A 22,826-nucleotide genomic window follows, 5' to 3' on the forward strand; every position below is an offset into this window, starting at 1 on the left:
GATGGTCTGTGCAAATATTCCTTTAATTTTCAATCTGTGTAGGATCAAATCAAAAGTCTATTTCTCAGTTTTGAATCAAAGCCCCAAAATTACATAAAATTCTAACTCGCTGACTTTTGTGTAATTATGACAAAACTCCATACATCTGCCACTGTGTACTCCCAAAGGAGCCACATTCCACTTACTGCCCTGAATTTAAGCTTTACTTGAAACTAGTAAACCTTTTAATGGTTTGGAGTTTTACTGGGAAATGTTTCATCAAGGAATAACTTAAGGCCTTCAAAAAACTAGATAAGCAGACAAGAGCAAAAAGAGATGAAATTAATTAAGGCTGGAATTTTTTCTTTCCTATAAGTGATATGTGACATTATCATAGCATATTTTGTATGTAAGAAATATTGACACCATGAAGAAACAAGCAGGAAAAGGAAGTAAAATATATTACAATATTGTATGTGCTGAGTATTGTAGCGTTGATTCTGAGCTGAATTCATTGACTTAAATTACTTAGGAAAGGTGATACCAGGGCCTAAAGGACAAAGCAAGTGCATAAATGTGAATGAGCAGAAAGCAGAAGCTGGATTTTTTCCATGATATGCAGGTTCTAAATACACAAATATTTAAGTCCACAGTAAAAAGAATACATTACTGAAATCCTTCATTTATCCTTTTTAAAAAAATAGTAAAAATATACAAGTTATTTAGGTCAGAAAAAGAATCTGTCATTCAAGCATTGCAACAGTTCTTCGTGAGTGCCGATTTTTTGACAGGTGTCCCAGCCAGGCTGGTTACTGACCTCGTATCATCTTCATTGTCACTTCGTTTTCTCACTTCACTGTAAATAAATAAATAAATAAAGAGGGACAAAGCTCAATAAATTTATTTCAATTCATGTTCACTATTCTGTTTCTCTCAGCATGCCTTATACAGCTCACTGTCATTATTGCTTTCTAAGTTAAATTCATAAACTTTCTGTAAAACAGCACATAAATAAATATAAATAAATAATATTTTCAGTACACGGAATCAAACACATCTTAAGTTTCTACTTTGGAAATAGCATCAGTATTTATATACAAATCACTCTTAGTGACAGAAACATAATAACTTCTGATACTCAATCACCTGTGTCACGTTTTCCCTTTCCTTTTGCTCATTTTTTCTTTAATTTGGTAACTGTCACTCTCACCACAGAAACTAAACATGTTCATAGCTGAAAGTATAAAACTAAATTATATGCGATTTCAAGTACACATTTATCCTTAGAGCATATTGTTGGATGTTCTGTTTCAAATGTAGGCTTAAAAGTTTTTTATGTACCTGTGATTATTGATTTTGTATTCCTATTATGGGCCTCCTAGAATGTCAAAAGCCAGCTCAAAAATTTCCTGTTTATAGTGCAATTTAAGTCATCCTTACATCAGTAGAATAAATTCAGGATGTTCCTCTCAAAAAAACATATTATTCAACATAGTAATGGTGGCAGAAAGGAACCCTAAAAAGAAGTAATAGGTCAGTCTAGAAGTCAATCTGCTCTAATGAAATGTTCCTGTAGAAATTTTATTTCAAAATTCAGAAATGTTCTGTCAAAGAATAAGAGTTACTAAGTCTGGAGTAAAGGAATCAAAACCAAGCATTCCAGAATAAAGTCTTTAGGTAATGTCTACAGCATTTGAGGATTGCTGAAGTTAGTGAGGTGAACTGTTAAAATTTTATTTTTCAGATTCTGAAAAATAGGCTCCAACTGGAAAAAGTTTAATCCTTGAAACAATTAAACAAATTTATCATTTTTAAACATTAGGGGTCATTTTACAACTGTGATTAATGTTACCTAACTGTACTATATATGTTCTCAACTTCACAACCTACTGCTGTATTCACAGCCAGGTTCCTGGAAACCAGTCATTCAACAAATCAACCATTTACTTTGCACTGACACCGAGAGATAAATGAATGGCTGTGTTCTTGCTGCATCTCTGACATACTTGTTTTCCTGGCAATACAGGTACTTTTCAAAGTCCTGATTGAAGAAACAATAACCCTGCCCAGAAAACCAGTACTTTTTATTCAAGCCATTTTAATTAAAAGTATTTTACCACAAAATAACCAAATACCAACCAAGTGTCAAAAAGTTTATCTCTTCAAGCTTCTGCAAAAATTAAATGAATATGGTACGTAATTCTCGCCTTAGACTCCATGTTTCAAATTTAAAATTCAGAAACTGAGGATTTATTACGTACAGCCAACTCCACAAAATAAAATGGTAATAAAGAAGGGTTTAGAAATATAGTAAATCATCAAGTTTGGCTCATACTTTATCATGGAAATACCAGGTTGCTGGATGGATACAATCAGAATTTCTATCTTTTAAATAATTTAGAAAAAGTGACAACAAAGAAAATACGTGGGATTAGAACCATCTGTAATAAAACTATGCATAATGATCTGGTAGACAAATCAAAATGTATACGATGCATATGAGAGAATTTAGAATTTAATTATATGTAAAACTGTATATAAAATGTATTAAAAATATTTTATATATATACATAAGAATTAAGAAAGTAAATCCATGTATCTCATTAAAAAGTCATTCACCAAACAGGTTTTAAAAGTGTGAGTTCCATAACTAAGCTCCAATTTTAGTATTAAGAGAGTAGAGCAACATCTGCAAGCAAAAATAGGTTATCTGATTAAACCAAGAAAAAAATCCTGTTTTGCATTGATATATAATGATTTAACATAGCATCCTTTTTTAATTTCATTTGTTGAACTAGATGTTGGTACAATTTTAAATACGTGTGTGTGTGTGTCTTTGTGTGTATATACATATATAATGTGCATTTTATAAAACACACAGATGCGTTATGTGGAAATAGAAACATGGCTACTTACCGAGCAAGATGAAGAACTGCTTCTACAATATTAGAACCGTCTTTAGCACTTGTTTCACAGAATAGCGCATTGTAAGTCTGTGAGTAGAAAATAAAACGTTAAGCCAGTGCAGCTTAAATGGTTTTATCTAGGTATTTTAACTTACAAATGGTTCCCTCAGTAACTCCAAAGAACTATTACACACCTATTTAAATGAACAGGATTCATTGGTCCTCTTCATTCTCTAATACAGTCACTTTAATATTGGAAAAATGTAATTAATTTTATGGGTTTTATATTTAGGATATTTTAATTTGCAAACTGAGTTAAAAATGAATCATAGTCTCAATGTCCAGCCTAAATCTTTTTGCTCACAAGGCTGCAAAACGGGAAAAGGGATGCTGGGAGAGTTTACTGAAGTCATGCTGTTAGCTACTCTTTACCCATAGCAACTGGTATTCTAGCTTAACCAGGATTATTATTCTGTAAGTAACAGACATAGTACTTGCCCTAGTGGAATCATTCGACTGTGTAAGCACTCATCAACTCAAGACTCTACGGTCCACTTGTCCTGCAAAATACAGGACATAGGCATTCTTCCCTTACCACCTAATAAAAATATGGAAAAATTTGTCTATACTTTTATTTATAGCAGAGAGTTACTTCCCCTCACCCCTTTTTCTGCAGACATGGCAGGAATAAAAAAGACAGTGACTTGAAGATGAAAATATTTCACTCAAACTGGGCAGGCACAAGTTAGGTGGAGAGCCTCATCCCCTAATACTTGCTTTGGCAATTTTTCTCTGGAGGCATAAAAGCTCCGTCTCCCAGTCCACGCACTTTTTGGACCATAAAGACTGTGAAGAATATGCCAACCAATAATGAAGGTTAGGTCAGTGGACACTGGGATGAGATTTGAGCCAGAACATGCCAACAACAGAGTAACTTCCACGAAAAGTATCCAGTAATACTGATGACTAGATTTGAAATTAATGACCAGAAAATCACAGAATCACAGAATCACAGAATSGCTGAGGTTGGAAGGGACCTCTGGAGATCATCTAGTCCAACCCCCCTGCTCAAGCAGGGTCACCTAGAGCACGTTGCACAGGATCGCATCCAGGCGSGTTTTGAATATCTCCAAGGATGGAGACTCCACAACCTCTCTGGGCAACCTGTTCCAGTGCTCTGTCACCCTCACAGTGAAAAAGTTTTTCCTCATGTTCAGATGGAAGCATCTGTGTTTCAGTTTGTGCCCGTTGCCTCGCRTCCTGTCGCTCGGCACCACTGAAAAGAGTCTGGYCCCATCCTCTCGACACCCTCCCTTCAGATACTTGTACACRTTGATAAGRTCTCCTCTCAGCCTTCTCTTCTCCARGCTAAACAGGCCMAGCTCTCTCAGYCTTTCCTCATAAGAGAGATGCTCCAGTCCCCTAATCATCTTTGTRGCCCTTCRCTGGACTTGCTCCAGTAGTGCCACATCCCTCTTGTACTGGGGAGCCCAGAACTGGACGCAGTACTCCAGATGTGGCCTCACCAGGGCTGAGTAGAGGGGCAGGATCACCTCCCTTGACCTGCTGGCAACACTCTTCCTGGTGCAGCCCAGGATATCGTTGGCCTTCTTGGCCACAAGGGCACATTGCTGCCTCATGGTTAACTTGGTGTCCACCAGCACTCCCAGGTCCTTCTCSGCAGAGCTGCTCTCCAGCAGGTCAACCCCCAACCTGTACTGGTGCATGGGTGATGCAAATGACTTTTGTTTACTAGCATTTCACATAGTTTTCAGTTTAAAGTTCCTTAGAGCATTTTATACTGAAAAAGTAGACATAGACCTTACCATGGCCAGCTTTTCTCCAAAGTTTATAGGCACGCATTTTTGTCCTTGTTCTGTAACTGCTTGGCGGAGATCTGCTTTGTTTCCCACCATCATAATTGGAATATTCTCATGAGTTGCATCCTGTAAAGCGTTATTTCCTTATTGCAAGAACACTCAGAATACAAAAAGATCACTAACATTGTCATGTGACTTGAGCAAGTAATCATACTGATTTCCTTCCCAGAAAAAAAAGTTTTGCATGTTATCAAAAAAAAAATTTTTTTATATCATGCTGAGAGTTTTTCATGAGAAAGCCCATAATTTAAGTACCAGCTTAAACATGAGTTTGCAAAGATCTGCATGTATTCCCATAAGCCCTGTTAGCCAACAAGGAATTTCATGTGTCCAATTAATGTAATGGAAACAGTCACTATATCTAAATGCTACGACTAAATTACTACAGGAAAAGAGATTAATTCTGCTGCCATGATTCAAAAAAAGCTTTCAGAAGGAAAAATTAAAGTCCTTGCTAATCACTTTCCCTCCTATTAAATGCATCTGGTACAGGAAGAAAACCTTTTTCTTTAAATGTATTCAGACAAACAAGATGTAATAACAGAAAGAATACTGAAAATTTCACTTGGACTATAGCTAATTTATAGAATTTAACATACTGGTTTAACATGCAGAGCATACAAAGAATACTGAAGACATCTACGGAGGGATATCTGAAGTGGTGTAGCACTCCCATWCATTTCAAAAGGAAGTGATTGGAAACAGCGTGATTACATGATACTCTTTTATACAAAACATCACAATGCACTAATTTTACCACTGACTGAATATGTCAGGATACAGTTTAATATCCTGAGGATTTCCATTTAACTTGTACTTCTGTTAGACTTTGCAGTTTGGCTAATTCACTCTACAGTTATTCAAGCTTTATAAATAAAGCCAGTCTCTCTAAAAAAAAGATTCTGGAATTCTGAACCAAATAATGAGCTTCTCAATGGGAATACTCACTTCCTCATTTTAAATAATAAGGTAACATCACAGTGAAATACAGCTTGCAGGTTGTATGTTATTCAAGGTTCTTACCTCAATCATATCCACCCATTCTCGTACATTAAGAAAACTTCTTTCACATGTTACATCATATAACAGTAAGACACCATCTGCTCTTCTAAAGTAGGATTTAGCAATACTTCGAAATCTTTTAGGAAAAAAAAAAGGACTTGTGTAAGGCCACATTTACAAAAAAGAATTCTAATTTCACATCATTAACAACACAACATTACTTGATTACACTACTAAATACATTTGTCCCATCCACATTGTGTGCCTTCTCACAGCTGAATTCTTAGAAAAGTTTCTGAAAATTACTTAAACAGATCTACAGATGCTCCATAAAAATCCATAGGATTCTATCCTAATCACCAATCAAAACTTTTTTTCATAATAAAAAAATCTACAGTTTATCTAGTACAGATACCTGCTTTACACGAGGCTTTGATTACATGGCAAGGCTTTTAGGCTTTCAGAAACTGAATGGGTTACTCTGCTACATTTGAAGAAAATAAGAAGTTAACAAACTTACTCCAGGAATTAATTTATCAAGCTACAGATAATTGTCTTTTCCATCAACATAACAATGAAGTATGGCAACTAGGCGTTTACATTATATAAGAAATATTCTTCACAAGCTTTTCACACAGCAGGAGAGTAATTGGGTCTCTACCTACTTCACATAATCCATTCACTTAGACAAAAGTAAACATATATGCCCCAATACAGATCATAGCCTGTGGACAGATTAAACTGACTTCCCAGGTGTCAGAGTAACCTCTTAATAAGCACCAACGGCATTACTGCTGTAAAGAAGTAATGGTTCTTTGTAGGTAAGGGTGCCATAGGATTTTGTGGAAATCCAACAGAATAATTTGAAGATCCTTGACATATGTTCAGCAATCTGTACAATTCTGCCATCTCTCTAGAGTCTTTGGTGGAAGAGAAAAGATATTTCATTCACTGAACACAATGCAAATCAGGATCAGGAATTTCAAGGGAAGTGGTCAGGAAAATCTCTAAAATTAAGCCTGTTCAGAAATACAGGTCTATAGGACAAAGAAAGCAATGGAAGAAACAATGTATTCCTACTCCATCTCTTTATAGTAATGTAAGAGAGGGAGACATATGGGTGTAATTAATTAATGCTGAGTTGAAATCTCAACTAATATTCTCTGCATAGATAAAAGGTAATCTCACGCATCACCACAGTGAACAGATAGACACTCCACCTGTCTCAGTCACAGCAGAGCAAAATTGCATCTGTCTACAGACACATATGGCCAACATTGACATATTTACAATAGGGCCACATAATATTTATTGCCCTTTTTTTTGCACCTAGATGAAAAAAGGCAAATGTCATTTAGAAATAAAACAACTGAAATTACATAAGTTGCAGAGAATCACTAACCTCTCTTGCCCAGCTGTGTCCCACAGTTGTAGCACTGTAGGTTCTCCATCAACAACTAGTCTTTTCATTTGAAAATCCACACCTGAAAAGAATGTGTATAGTCTAATCAATATTAACTTTAAAAAAATCAATAACATTAACATCCACAGAAAATGAAAAGTAATATTCCATATAAAAGGGCATAATTGTTATTTCAAATGACATCTCTTTTAATAAATTGTGAGATTTCAATAGTTCCTATAACCCTGAAATGCAGTAATCCCTTGAATATGGGAATGAATATTCCATTTGACTTCAGAAAAACATTTAAAGGAATATTTTGCCCACATATTTTCCCAGGAGCATTGATACAAATTTGGCGTTATGACAAGCAAACAAGAAGATCCCTCTCTGCTTTATTTTACCAAATAGTTTTATAGAAGAAGAGAAAATGTTTCATAAAGCAGACTTTATTTCAAATGCCAAAGAGGAAAAAAAAAATCAACTAGAATGAAAATCCTGACTCAAAGCAAATGAAACAAATACACATAGTTATGATTTCACTAGAAGACAAAAATTCAGTCTTTGGAAACAATAAAACAAGTTTGTTAGCTGATAATTATGATATTATACACAACAAACCAGTTAGAAATCCCTCCAGCAGCTTTTGAACTAAAGTTTCAATAACATTTTGAAGAAATGGAGATCAAGAATAGAATGAAAGACATCAAATGATAGTATGAAAGACTAAAGAAGTAGGAAAGAGCTGAGAAGGCAGGATGGCAATGGAAAACGCAAAAAGGACTTTGTAAACAAGTTCTAAGATCATCACACTAAAACTCCCTTTATTGGTGCTTTGTATTGTTCAAGAACAGGTTTCATGCTTTCTACAGAGAAACTAAATTTAAGTAGTACCCTATTCTCCACTCTAAATAGCAGTTACACACTTGCAGGCTTTATTAGTCATTTAGATCTTACAGGCTAAGAAACCGCATGTGTATAGTTAGGAAATCCTTGGGGATCACAGAGCTTGTTCTTTTCACCCATCACTGTTGCAGAATAGTATAAACTCATTTCAGTATTTTAAGAAGAAAAACAACCATACCCAGGGTTGCACTGGTATTGCCTCTAAATTCATTCTTGCAAAGTCTCATAAGGAAACTGGATTTTCCCACTGCTGCATCTCCAGCAAGAACTATCTTGTAAGCCTTCTCTGAACTCGGATATTTTGGAGTACATTCTCTTGCATCTGACTGAAAATGAAAAGAATCTATCTGATTCACTTAATTTAATAAATATTACAATATAGTTCTGGATATCAATTTTTTTTTTTTTTTTTTTTTAGTAACTGGTTACCTGAGGTGGAATAGCAGATATATATCTCCTTGTGGAAGCAATTGAGCTGCTTCGACTTACTGGTCGTGAAGGCTTCCAGTCTAATACCATACTGCTGTTGTCAGGACTGTATGCTTCTTCATCCCTGATCTCTGGAACCTGAAAGTACAAGCCAGTGTGGTAGCTCCAGTGAGAAAAGTATGTTTTTGGGGGGAAAGGCAGAGCTAAGACTGAATGAAACTTCTGTTCTTAAYGGTTTGGATTAAATAGAAATAAAGGATCGAACAAAGCTGTGCAATTTTTATTCATGAAAGCAAAGTGTTTATGAAGCTTTCTTAAGTCCTATAACCTCCAGATCTGACAAATAACACTAACTGCAACTACTACAGCAGGTACAAAAAGACAACTGTATTACATGATGTATTTCAGTATTCGCCTATGCCTTTCTTTTTCCTACTTGAGAATACTAGCAAATTCCAAAGATACTTCATCAGAATTTTTCTGATCTGGACACCAGTGGAATCACATTTGCTACTTTCTATGGCCTATTTTCTGTCTTTGAAAGTGTTTGCTATTTGGGGGACACACTTTAAGTACCATTTCCAGGTAGGCCAAAGGAATTTCCATAAGGAAAATTTCAGCTTCAAAAATAATTACAGTAAAGAAATACTAGAAAAAATTATTTCAAAACTTATTTTAAAAAATTTTCTATAAGACATTACTCTCCAGAGTACTACTACTTAAGCTAAACTAAACAGAACACAGAAGATAGCTTTAATCAGTACTACTGGCATTTTCAACAGCAAACAAATTGATTGGACACAGTGAAAGATCTGCTCTCAAAAAACCTGTGTTCTACTGTTAATGCTGCTACTCTTGCTATGTGGTCCTCAGTAAAGATCTCCATTTCTCTGTCAATAAAATGGAGACAATAACCCCTTCTGAAGTGCTCTGACACTTATTGCATAAACCAATGTATGCACTAACAGTATTATTCTTATATATGTGATCTTGCCATTCACTGCCACAGCATAGTAAGAACATTTGAATTGAAACCTATTTTAGTTCTATAGTATTCGCTCTTTAATTAGAAAATGGACTTCTGTCTCCAGGCTGTTTAACAACTTTTAAAAATATGAAATGTACCTTGAAAAGCAAATTACTGATTAAAGTCTAACTAAACCATCAAAACAGGCTTGTTTTTTCTTTCTTTTTTTTTTTTTAAGAGCAAAATTCTACAGAAAAGTTGTCGGTAATCTCATGCATATAATCCAAATACTTAGGGCAAAGACCCATTTCCTTTTAAAAACAGGAAGCTAATTTTGTCTCCAACCAAAGGTTGTTCTTAGAAATGCAGTAAGTCTAGCACTTACATCAGTATCAGAAGCATCACCACCAAAGCTTTCTTGCATACACTGTGACCTTTGAAAAATCCTTTGATGCCTGTATTCCACTTCTGAATCATATTCATTTGAGTCTCTCAGGGTAGACAAACCACTGTCAAAACAGCTCTCAGGTAAGCTGTCAACCTCACAGTTTATCCTTTGCATAGGGTCACAGAGGGCTAAAGAATCATAATCTTCATCCACACAAGAAGAATGAGATGACCTAGTAAGAAATATTAAAAAAAAAAAAAAAAGAAAGAAAACCACCATCAACATTTTATTTTACAATTCTTTTTACCAACAAAATCTGAGCCATTCTGGAATAGTCAATAGATAGAAATGCTAGCTATATATTTTAAGGCATATGTCACTGCCCTATTTTGCCTTCCCACTTAAAGAGTCTTCTTTATCATATCATGTTCAGTACTGATGGTTTGTTAATGTTGCATATGGAAAATGACCTTGATGTGCTCTATCTAATTTATATGAATGCATCCAGCCCTTTGCTCACAGATTCACACAGGCCAATAAGTAACAACTGTGAATACAGAAGAGGAGGCAATGGAGTTCAGAATCTCAGCAACAGTGGAGGCAGAAGCTGCAGAAACATGTTTTTTTACAGTTCGGCTATGTAAAACTTAAGGCACTAAATGGAAGTCCCTTCTTTCCACTCTCCCTTCCTTCAAAGTAACATCTTTTTTTGTTCTGGATGTCATAATATATAAGGATACTTAAACAGATGCAGCAATGGCAGTGTGACTTACAGAAAAAAGAATTTACTTTTATTTGTGCAAAAGGAGCTGCAGAAAAGAAAGATGAATAGAGGGAATCTTAAAAGAATCAATCTCTTAAAAAAGTGTATTATGGCTACAATCATTATCCGGTTCCTGCAGCAAGATATGGACAGGCACAAATTAAAGTGAGGTAAAARATGTCTCAAAGTCATGGTAGAGAGGAGAAAACCAGTTTGGCTCTGTCCTATGGAAATGGACATGAAGCACTGAACTGCTCTAACAATCAAGGCCAGCGTGATTTCTTGTAAAGCTAGTTTGCTGCTGGAGCCAGGAGCTCCCAACACAACAGCACACTACAAAAGAGTGCACTGCAGGAATTCTCAGGATTATGAAGCTGTTACTGAGTCCAGTATAATTCTCCCCTGCAAGCAGCTAACCAGAGATGTTAGAGGCAACATTTTTTTACTGCAACAACATTCAGAACTGTCTTTTTTCCATGCTCTCAGCATAATCAACGTTCATGTGAATGAGCATGATCTTTGCTTTGRAATATCACAGTATCCATGCTATTTGTATCCAAGCACCCACAAGCCTATAGCAAATCACTGAAATATGAAAGAAGGGGGTATGCTATAATAAAGTTAAGCTGGTCAGGCATTCCCTGAAATAAAGTTCTTTATTAGTCAATTTTCAACATCACTGAAGCATGGATTCAACGGTGGGAATTTCATAAGTGCTTAAAGCAACTTAGACTAAGATACATTATGCAACTGAAAAAGTATACTTAGGAATGTAAATTGCTTAAAACATGTTAAAATGCAAATCAGTATTTCTGAACGCTGATCTGATGTTAGGAGACAAAGTGCTGAAAACGAACACAGTATTTTGGAAAATTCATATCTCACTCTCTCCTTTGATACTACTATACGTGCCTGTTAAGAGTAAGTTTTATCCCAGCACATAAACTTTCTTCTAAAGAAGCTTGTGTTTCTCACTTTCATTCAAATGCAAAGGATTGCACCAAACAGCACATATTAATAAATATTCTCAGAGCACATATTAATAAATATTCTCAGAGAAGGATATCACTAAACCTCCTAATTAGGTTTTACTCATTCCTTCCCTAACCTCAGAAAATTACTCAATCCAGTGTGCAGCTTAGTAACGGATACAGCTTTCAAAATTTGCAGAGGGTCCAACATAAGGGAATTGGTTTTATCTGCATTCAGCAGAAGGACTCAGTTTATGGCAAGCAAAATTTTATAACCAGCAAACATGTCTCTCACATGGAGATAGGAGAATCAGTAACAGTACTGAATGAATTTGGATATTATTAGTATGAAGTGGAAGCCAACTTAATCCCTACAAAAGATATTCATCCCACTAGCAAAATATAAAACACAGGCTACATAAGAACTCTATTAAAGATCTCTGTAGATTTTGAAGCAACACCAAAAGAAAAAGACAAAACAGTATCAGTTGGGTAAGAACACACATTTTTAAAGGCAGTTCCAGCTATTAAGGAAAAAAAAAAGTTCTACAGCATTTGAGGCCAAATCCAACACTCAGGGAGATCAATGAGAGTCTTTGCAATGAATTGAGGAAGTTCTGATCAATGACTTGAATCCAGTAAATATAAAACTGAAGTAGCTCTGATCATTTATATTTGCATTTAGATAACTTTCTGTTCTCTGCAACTCTTATTCTGTTTATACCCAAGTGCACTTACTACTCTTGCACATCAGTGGGAGTTGATGATGCTTATTTATTTGAAGAATTAGGCCCAAATACCTTTGTGACAATTATTACATGGGAAAACCAGACATACAGGCTAAAGATATGAATATAAAATGCTTTATTTTCTAAGTACTGAGGAAACTACTTAATAGAGGTCCTCAGTAGCTTTTTGGCTCCTTGGAGACAARGAGGGAGACTGAGAAACAAATTAGAATCAAAATAGTCTAAGATCAAACATGAAGCTGTTCGAATTCTGTGCAAGTTCATTAGTTAGCACTGAAGAGTTTTCCTGAGCTTTCTGAAGTCATTGAAAAGATACCTGTGGATTTCATCATACTCTGGATCAAATGCTATAGGTCACACATTCTTTCTGAATCAGACAGAATTATTCTGTTATTTGACAGTATTCGGTCTTCTAAGATATTTGCAAAGTTCTATCCTTTTCAAACTTAGTAAAAGCAAACTGGATTACCTGTCATACCGTGGGTTTAGAGGAGACTGTCCACCACTACATTTGGGACTGCTTCTAGAAATGGTATTTCCTGGTGAGGTATTTGCTAGCCGCTGCGACAGATACATAACAAATACATGATAGGTTTGATAAAAACAGTATAAGCATCCAGGTTTGTCATGATAAAAGTGTAAATCTTCAAAATTACTACTGTGTATTTTCATGTATATTCAGCTGCTTACTTTTAATTAAACCTCTTCCTTTAAATGCTACTGGATGTCAACACATCACATTACATGCAGCACATTATAGATATCATTTAGGCTCCCTTGTTGCTTTAACACTGAATCTGCTGGCCACACTCAATCACAAAAGACAACGGAATTTCCCAAGAGGGTGATGTCAATGACTGTACATCTAACACTTTGAAATAATGAACTTTGAAAAGTAATATTTAGAGAACAGGCAAGAGGATTTTCCTTGAGTTCTTTAAAAGACAGCCAATACATACATGTTGATGACTAAGATGGAAAAGGAAATGTCACTGGCTGAGCTGGCTCCAGCAGAGATACCTTTTGGTTCTTGAGTGGAATTGTGGAGAAGAGAGATCTCAACTGACAGCACATGACATGTCTTTCATACATTCTGACCTCCCTCCTTCCTTTAAATTCATTCACTGAGAACAATTTCTACTCTCTTCTCTGTAACCTGCCTCCCTTCCATACGTTTCAGGGCATAGAGGAAGGAAATGGTATCTCTAGTTGCATCCGTAGTGAAACTCTGGGAGCCTGTATCAGCAAAAGGCACTCACATTCACTGATATGGTATGCTGGAAACAGGCAATGACCACTGTTTTCCTCCTTTCTGGCCAATACTGTCTCTATGGGCCCATTGTTCCAGCTCTATCCTTCTGAAACAACTAGCTGGTTTTGTGGTGACATAAGCCTTGCCTAACCATTGGTTTTGGAGTTAAAAAGTTTTCCCAGCATGACGAAATGGCAAACTAAGATAGGCATTTGCATTGCCTTCAATCCTTCCATGCTCTGGTTTGGAGGACAGTAGGTTACAATTGTTCAAATAGATCCCGGTACAGCGGAGATAGCCCCAAATGGTCTGAGTTCTGTACTACCAGTGGTCCCTGCTATCCCTTTGTCCAGTAACTTGCCTTGATAAAAGTTTAGATTAGACTGAGACTTTGCTAAGAGGAAAGCAGTTTCCTAAGAAAGTGCATTTTCAGTTGTAGAGCACTTCAATATAAATAATATAAACACATTCACTTAGTGCAAAGGAAACTGCTGATTTATTCACCTCATCAGATACATTTGGCCACAACATATAAAAATTTACTATTTTCTAAAGCACCTCAGAAAGCAGTTGTGTTCTAACATAAGCTCTGTTATTTTACAAAATCCAAGCAACCTCTAACAAAACCCCAACTATTAAGTGTAAATGCAGAATGAGTTCACTGAAATGAACTTTTTCCGAGTACTCACTGAAGTACAAACAAATTTGCATTTGATGTATTATTTCTAAAACCTACTAGTAAAACACGATATAATTGTATTATGTTTTACAATTAATAATTATATAATAGGTATAATATATAAATCATTAATTAAAACAATATACAATTATATATAATATTAAAACATAATATAATTACGTACCAATGACCTGTTGTACTTGCTCAAACTGTTTTCCAGTGCACTTCTTAAGCCATCATTGCTGTCATGTAGCTTTCTATTAGCTGATCTAACAGAGAAACATAGTTTAACTTGCAAGAGTATAGCAAAGAAAACTTTAATAAAATATATAACTTATAACAAAGAAAATCTGAAAAAATACATATCAAAAAACCTTTTTTTTTCTTTAGATGAACACTAAAGAGTAATTTGGGCCAGAACTGTGTTGTTGTTTACTCAAATGACTGTAGATAAAGAAAGCACTGTGAATTTTAAACTCCAGTGGTGGGCTAGGAAATGCTGTTTCACTACACTTACACGACATGGCATGCTCTGTGGTCAGCTGAGGAAAAAAGGACAACATTGTAGGAACGGTTGTAACAAATCACTATGGGGCAGTAAACTGGAACAGCCATTTTTGAGATAAAATGTGACTACACTTTAAGTGTTGCTGAGACAACTCTGTTCAGCTACTTGAAAGAAAGGATAAGATAAATAAACTAACTAAAGATATAAAACTGTTCACTGTGATACTCCTTGAAAACAAAAATCTGTTTGGGCATGCCTTGTACAGCACTGCACACAGTACTTTCCAGATAACAGTAAGACAGAGGGTTACTGGAGAATTGAAGTCAATAAAAAAGGAGCCAAGTAATAATATTGAGAATAGCATGGATAGACTCAGATCTCATTCAGTTTATTATATAGAAATTAAAGTCAATGAGGCTAGTGAAAAAAAGAAAAAAACACAAAGTGTTATTGGCTCAGTAGTCACATACTACCAAATACTGAATTCAAGAAAGTGCCAGTTTTGGTTAATATTTTGGGTCACTTAAGTCAGTGGAGAGCTCTGCTTAAAAACCAATGGCATAAGATTATGATCTCTATGTAAGATTAAGATCCTCTATGTCTCTGTTTAACAAGCAGAGAGGAAAAAAACGGAAAAAGTATTTCAGAAACCATAAAGAGCGACATTATGGATAGGCTGCCAAAAACTTACATGTATAAAACACATAAACACCCASAGTGCAGTTACTTTAGGCTAAAAACAGGAGATCGAGAAGGCAATTAATGCCACTCCAAATGTAACCAGACGTCTCTTCAAAACTTCAATTTTAGAAAAGATGTGCTCTACCTTTTTTCCTTTTGAAAAGGAAGAGATTAAATGAAAACACCAGGGAAGAACACAAAACTCAGCATAGCAATAACTGTTGCCACATGAGCATCCAGCTCAACAATACAGGAACACAAACTTAAGATGAAATAATAAAGATCTGTAGAGTACTTTCTATGAGAACTAAGGCCATTTCAATATTTGACTTGATAGTTTTTCCCAAATTCCATCCAAGTCTTCTACATAACTAGAAAACTGTTTACCCCTAAATATTTTTKGACAAAATCTGTTAATAAAAGCCTGAATTATTGTGAACTTACTGAAGTATTTCAATTTGTCTTTCCAGGTTATCTCTGTCTTCGGTATACTCTCGGATCATTTCCAGATCTCTGTAAAAAAATAAGTTATTCTTTACAGAGGTCCTCTCACCTTTTTTTTTTTTATAGTATTGCCTTGGCAGAGGACAAAACTCAACAGTCAACATTTTTGAAAGGTGGTAAATATACAGTGGGGAAAAAACATAATATTTTAAGATATTTCTGAACACATATTTTTCTCTTTTTACATTTCAGATTGATAAAATATGTTAAAAGCAATTTTATGAAAAACAAATTTGATAACTTCATTGATCTCAGCCATTGTATGTCAACAAGAACTGTGAATGAAGATAATAGTATTGTGAAACTGTCATATAGGCACCATTAAATGAATACAGTATATGGAAGCAGCTCTCATTTGCTTTCAGGAAAATATGGTTGAGACTGATGTGGGAGACTTTCAAACTTCATTTTCCCTGACAATCACAGAGTTATTCATCCGAGTGCAAGTCATGGAGGAAAAAAAGTGCCTGATGCTATAACTTTCACTCCTAACTGAAGTCCCAGTAAAATCAATGGGCTTCCTTGCATGATTATGAGATTTTGTATGATGTCAAGTACTTGCTCTTTCAGAGCCTTGATAACCTAAGTGAACAGTGGTTATGGTATACTTTGCACATTGTCAAACGCATACTTGTCAATTATGGTAAATTAAGAAAATAAAATTACCAACTATTTACATAATAACTACAATAGATAACAGATTTATTCCCCTGTTGAAAATACTATTATGTAAGAGTATCTTACCTCTCAGTGTTCAAACTCTGATCTGCATACTCGCTTTTCAAACTATCTAATTCACTCCGTAGAAAAGCTATATTTGTCTGTGCTTCTAAAAGATCTTTCTTAAGTTTCTGATTTTCCTTAAAAAAAAAGTAGATATTAGTTAGATGCTAGCTGTCAGTCACTTCTACAAAATGTTGACATTGTAATGCTAAAATTAAAACCATCAAAATTATGCTAGTCAATAATCTAGCATCTAAGAACATTACTGAATTTTGGTTTTTCAACTTCTGCTATACAAAAATAAGATTATATCACTTCAAGCCATTTCTAAATATTATACCTGCAATGTGTATCCATTTAAATAGAACTTTTTTCTTCCTTCAAGATGAAGATCCCCATACACCTACCAACAACTTAGAAAGCATATTTCTTAGCTTAATCACTAAAACACCACGACAAAATACGAAAGAACAAACTGCATTGAATACTAAGGCTGAATAAATATGTTAATGATAATCATCTCTTACCAGCAACATTTCATGTATCCTTTTTTTCAGTTCAACCACATCTTCCCTGTGATTTATGTTTTTGGATTGCTCCTCCAACTAAAAGAATAAATACATGAAAAATATATTCTTGACTGTTTTGATTCAAAGAACGTAAAAAGTAATGGATGTCATATTAAATTACCCCTAAATATGTTCAGCTATGAAAGTTTTTTAAATCCATAGTTTTCCCAAATGCATGAGTAAGCAGCAACCCTTCCATAAAAATTCCAGTTTCATAATTTACCTTTAAGTGAATACTTAAAAATGTTTAATATGTACTTTGCACTCTGTAGATTTGCTAGAAGTATTTATTCTGCATTACTAGTGACACAAAAGCTACATACTAAGATATAAACAGGTGTGCCCCCACTAACTTAATTTAAAAAAAAAAGCTACCTCATCAATGTCAATTTTCCATAGTATTTGTAACACAAGCGTTCATTACTCCTCATGAGGATATCCATTTCTGTCAACGCAGTAATTTAATAAGAACCTCTGTAGTTGCTATAATGTTGGTAATACTTATAGCAAAAGCTAATCACAAAATTAAAACAAGATTACAAAATAACCCAAACCAATATTCATAGTTGAGATGTTGGTTTATCTTACAGAGTTAGGTATCAAATGAAAAATTCATGTTGGATTTAAGTTTAGACTAGTAATAACTAGTTCTACTTTTGATTTCAATTTAAGATTACAATCTAAACCTACCTCTACCATTAACATTTGCAATATTGAGAGAATTGGACTTGTTTGCCAAAAGGCACCATATTATTATAACATAGCACATTACTATATTTGGCCTTGCCAATTTCACTAATTCTATGAATTACAAATACTTAAGAGGCAATATGTTAGACTATTTCTAATGTATCGAATAGCAGACAAGATAATTGCGATATTAATATTAACACAACCTAAAACAACTTTTTAAAGTTGCCTATTACTAATACACATTAAATTACAAAAACTATAGCTGTGATTATCCATCTTCCAGAAGGCACTTCATCAGGTCAGTATTTCTTACAATATTTTAGCCATGACTTCAAGCCACTTACCTTCTTAAGTTTTTTTATTGTCACCTGAAGATCCCCAACTTCAGTATCATACTGGCGCTTCAGTTCATTTAGTGCTTCTTCAGCTTTTCGTTTCTCCTGTAATATGTTATCTTATTAAGAGTCAAGACAGGTTTCAAATGTTTCTTAAAAAATGCAGTCATCAATTTGAAAAGCCAAACATTTTCCTCTTAGACTGACTTGTGTAATTTTGTCTTTCTGTTACCAGGGGCTTTCCATTAAGTCAATGGCCACCTTTCTGAGGATCCACAGATAATGATTCTGTTATTGTCATTCACTTATAAAATATTCACAGAAATGAAATATTAAACAGTTGGAAGCAAAGATATGGGTCAATTCAGTGTTTGTTATTCACGTCATGTTCTCCCATGCTTAACATTCCCAATGTCTTAAATAAAACTGAAAGAAGTGTTGTTCAAATTTTCCATATGTGTATTTATATATGAAAATACACACACACACACACACACACACACACACACACACAAATCAGTGTTACACGCACTCTAGGAAATGAATCCTCTTTTTCAAACCAGCCTTCTTTGGCTCAAAATACAACGCTCCAATAATAGTATTACTGTACCACCATCAGTTATTTATTTATTCCTGTTTATGTTCTAAAATTTATCCCTTGTAAGTGTTTGAATATTACAGGCCCATGCTTTGTAAAAGGTATGTGGATGACAGCATCTTTAATAATGCAGTTTCATGTAGACTTGGACCGAATATTCAGTCTAGTAAGTGATTGTTTTATTTTAATCAAAACCAACAGATTTGGAAAGGAAGCTACTCCAAAAACAGTTTTGAACTGACAACAAGAAGAATGATATGTTCCCAGGGCTATGCATGAGCATGTGTTTAACTCGCTCCACTCACTCCCTGGTATTCAAGTACACAGTTTCACTATGCAAGAACCCAGTATTCAGCACTGATACATGSTGTCAATGAGATCAGTTGGGTTTTCAGGCGAAAACAGAGACAGACAGGGATTTGCTCATAATTCAGTTCTTTCCTATGTTATGTTGACATCCATGTGTTAAAATGATAATCAACCAAAGTAATTAGTTTAGGCTGGATTCTCTTGCTGTTGGCATCTATATAGATTGCTAATGTATGAGTTGTTTGGTAACTGTTTGCTTCTCTTAAATATATAGAGATAGATACACTCAAACTGCAGATACTATCATGCAGAGGAAGGTACCTCAGTTGCATGAGTGAGATCATTTCGACAAACAATAGTGTTGAGTACAGGCATTAAGATTAATGGCTTAGTACAATCCCACAAAGTAAATATCTTACATTTACTCTCAGGGCGTTTTAGTAGGTGGAGTAAGTGGAGCTATGAGCCAAATGGAACATTCAGGAGCAAAAATGTAAAGAGCATTGTGAGAAATAAGTTACAGACCACCTTTGATATTTTTATCTAGGCATGAAAGGTGAAATACCAACCCACGCAAGTCAATGACAATTTGAGGACTTAAGCTGATGACTTTTCCAGGCTGCTCCCAGTCTCTTTTTTTCTTTAGCACTTCAAGCCAAAGAACAGATCTTTCACTAGCATAAGCATTGCAAACTACAAAGAATTTTGCTGAATCATGAGGCATTCTTTTTAGAATGCGAACACTGAATATGAATGGATAATACACAGACGTGTTTTTACATATTGCTAGTACATAATTGTAGATGGTCTTAAATGTATACACATTTCCCAGTCATCTTTTTACAGTATTGAACAAGATTCTTCAATTTTGTTTCAGTGATTTACCATTTTGTACAGAAAGGACATTTTCCAAAACAAATGTATTTGTTTCCTGAACATAAATGCTTACTATTTGTCTAAACAGGAAGTATATTTGCACTGAGAGTTGCATTATCTTTAGTTAAATACATTATGATACACTGTTTTTCCTGGAGTGATATTTTAACATTTTTATGCCATTATATTTTCTTTCTAAGAAAATAACTGACTCGTGTTATGGTAGGAGTGTTTCCTTCTGTATAGAAAAGATGAAACAAATTATCAGAATACCATTAACCCCACTGATCAGTTACCGTAAGCTGTTTAAAATCAGCAATTTTACTGTTTGTGCTTTGCTGCTTCTTATTCTGCAAATGCTTTGGTTAAAGAACCCATACCAAAAGCATTCGGTATACTGTGTGTCCTACCAGAGCAATAATAATGGCCACAGTATATGTTTTAATTGCTGAATTTATTATGTCCTTGTTAGAACATTTTACAAGAATTTTTATTCTTTGCATATTATAAAGTTAGGTTTCTCATATGTGAACTTAGTAACAGTTTAACTTGAAGTAGACAACAAAAATAGGGTGGTTTTATTGTATTGCTTTCTACTTAGAATTACATAACCACCTGGGGTTTGACTGTATCTTTCAATAAGTAAGGGGAAGAGGATTCTTATACTTTGCCACCAAGTCTACAAGTGGGCTAAAACAATGACTAAAACTTCAGCACACTGAAATAACAGAGAATTTCCAAAAAACTTCAAGAGGTCCAGGCTTTCACATACTTTCATCAAAAATATCCTCCCTCTTGTCTACAACTCTCTAAAATGTAATTACAGAATCTGAATGTACCAATAGGGGAAAGAAAGACCACTGCTCCAGGCAGATTCACAAATTAAGAACAAATGATCTGAGCTTTAATTTCTACACAAATTCATCTGCTACTAGTACTAGAAACAGATTCCATTCTTCCCTGGTGAAAGGTCATTTTTCCAAACTGCTTCCAATACTGGACTCAGAAACAAATTCTTCTACCTCACCCCTTTCTCACAGAACAGAAAGGAGAATTTTCCTTTGTTTATTTCATCAGAGCAACCGTTCTTCTTTGGAAGAGCATTAAGTGACTACATTTCCTATCTCATGGCTTCTTTTCTTCCAGGCCCTGCCTTCAGTGGCTTGAATCAGTCCATCAGGATCAAAGAATCACTTGGTCATTGGTTCTTCTTAAGACCACTGAGAGTTTGGTAACTGTGAAACTCTGTAAGTACAAAATACTCACTTCCTTTTTAACTTTATGCTCTGCAGCCTGTATCCGTTGTTCCATCTCTTCCTCCAGCTCACTGAGCTGAACTGCTGCTTTATCCTGAGCTCTAAAATTTAAAAGTAAATAGAGGCTTATGAATTGCCCTCTGGCTTTTCATAAAATTTGTGTAAAACACATCTGCCTACACATGCTCAAACAAATTAGACAGACAGACATAGAAACAGCTGAACACTGCCCAGACTTTGGAAAGGGTGCGTTTGGGAGCCAAAAATCACAAGTTAATTTGAAAATACAGGCAAATTAGAGTTTAAATAATAGTAGACAGCAGATTATTAGTATGAAATAAACCACATCTGCACTTCAAAAATTAAGTTACAGAGATATAAGGCCCCCTCTGCTTTCCTATGAAGCGATTTCAAAAGGATAACTACAGTATCTTTCATCACCACACAGAAAACTCCATTCCTCTGAGCTAATCTGTTTGGTTGCAGTAGTGATGATGCAAGATCACAAGTACCAAGTAATTACAATGGGTAAATTTGTCCCCTGAAGCTGGAGAAGCAAAAACATGTTTTGTTAAATGAAAGTATAATAGGAATGTATGCTAAAACTCAATGTTACAGCCAATGAAGAGAAATCAAAATATTATAGATATTAAACACAAGAATGTAGCCTCAAAAATTTGGTCCAGGACTTATCCAAAAATATAAGTAGGAATCATTTGCAAGCTTCTATATGTGCTTATGCACATGTGTATGCTTATAAACTATACTCTCTGAGCTCAGTTTATGAAAATATTGTTTGACACATTTTGGCATTAACTCACAGTAATTTATCTAACCAAGTGTGATGGAGGAAAAAGTAACTGCGTAACTGAACTAGAAACATAACTTACTATACCTTTTCACAGCAATGGCTAGGGTTTCCATTTCTGTGCTTTGAAGTTTGATCTCCCGGATGAAGTTTTTAATGACATGTTCGTAAGGCTGGATTAATCTTGGTTCCACTGTGTGTATGTTCTGATACAGAACACTGACTTGCTCTTGTCTGAAAAAGATAGATACCAGTTTAATACAGTTCCTTGGAACAGTGCTGTATACAAGGCATGAAAAATTTATTCCAAATGATGACGCTCCTCTTTATTGCAGATTTTTAAAATTAACAAGTTAATATAGACTTTGAGCATTCAGCATAATGTTTGCAATTTTATAAATTATTTTTACTCTTCTTTTTTCTTTACTATAGCATAGTTACCATTGCAAAAAAACCTTTAAGCTTTCTTTTAAGCCCATTTTTCCTATTTCTGTTGGTGATGTACTGAAGAGCGTGCCACTGGAGTAACACATAATGTAAATCAAGATTGCTGGTGCCTGTAATGTTAATCGTGATCTGTGAAGATTACATATAGTAAGAGACTGCATATAAAGTAAAAACAAGCAGGAATGCCAACCACCTAAGTCATAATGGACATTGGGAGTGAGGAGAGGTTGAGCGTATTTCTTTCAA

At 34.9% G+C, this 22,826-nt stretch overlaps 1 protein-coding gene across 1 annotated transcript; it reads right to left on the reverse strand.

The window, feature by feature from the left end:
* Window positions 1-726: 726 nt before the first annotated feature.
* Window positions 727-22,300, reverse strand: RASEF (RAS and EF-hand domain containing). The gene is made up of 16 exons (XM_026091825.1): window positions 22,221-22,300; window positions 21,336-21,426; window positions 18,296-18,391; window positions 17,217-17,294; window positions 16,711-16,826; window positions 15,907-15,975; window positions 14,458-14,542; window positions 12,812-12,903; window positions 9,857-10,091; window positions 8,505-8,642; window positions 8,254-8,401; window positions 7,170-7,251; window positions 5,789-5,903; window positions 4,712-4,831; window positions 2,896-2,972; window positions 727-835 (listed from the first exon to the last, which is right to left on the reverse strand). The coding sequence occupies exons 1-16, from the start codon at window positions 22,247-22,249 to the stop codon at window positions 727-729; spliced, it is 1,680 nt and encodes a 559-aa protein (XP_025947610.1). The 5' UTR covers window positions 22,250-22,300.
* Between the last annotated feature and the right edge of the window lie 526 nt (window positions 22,301-22,826).

Source organism: Apteryx rowi, unplaced genomic scaffold, assembly GCF_003343035.1.
Source record: "Apteryx rowi isolate R43461 unplaced genomic scaffold, aptRow1 scaffold_929, whole genome shotgun sequence".
In the NCBI taxonomy this organism is placed as follows: Eukaryota; Metazoa; Chordata; class Aves; order Apterygiformes; family Apterygidae; genus Apteryx; species Apteryx rowi.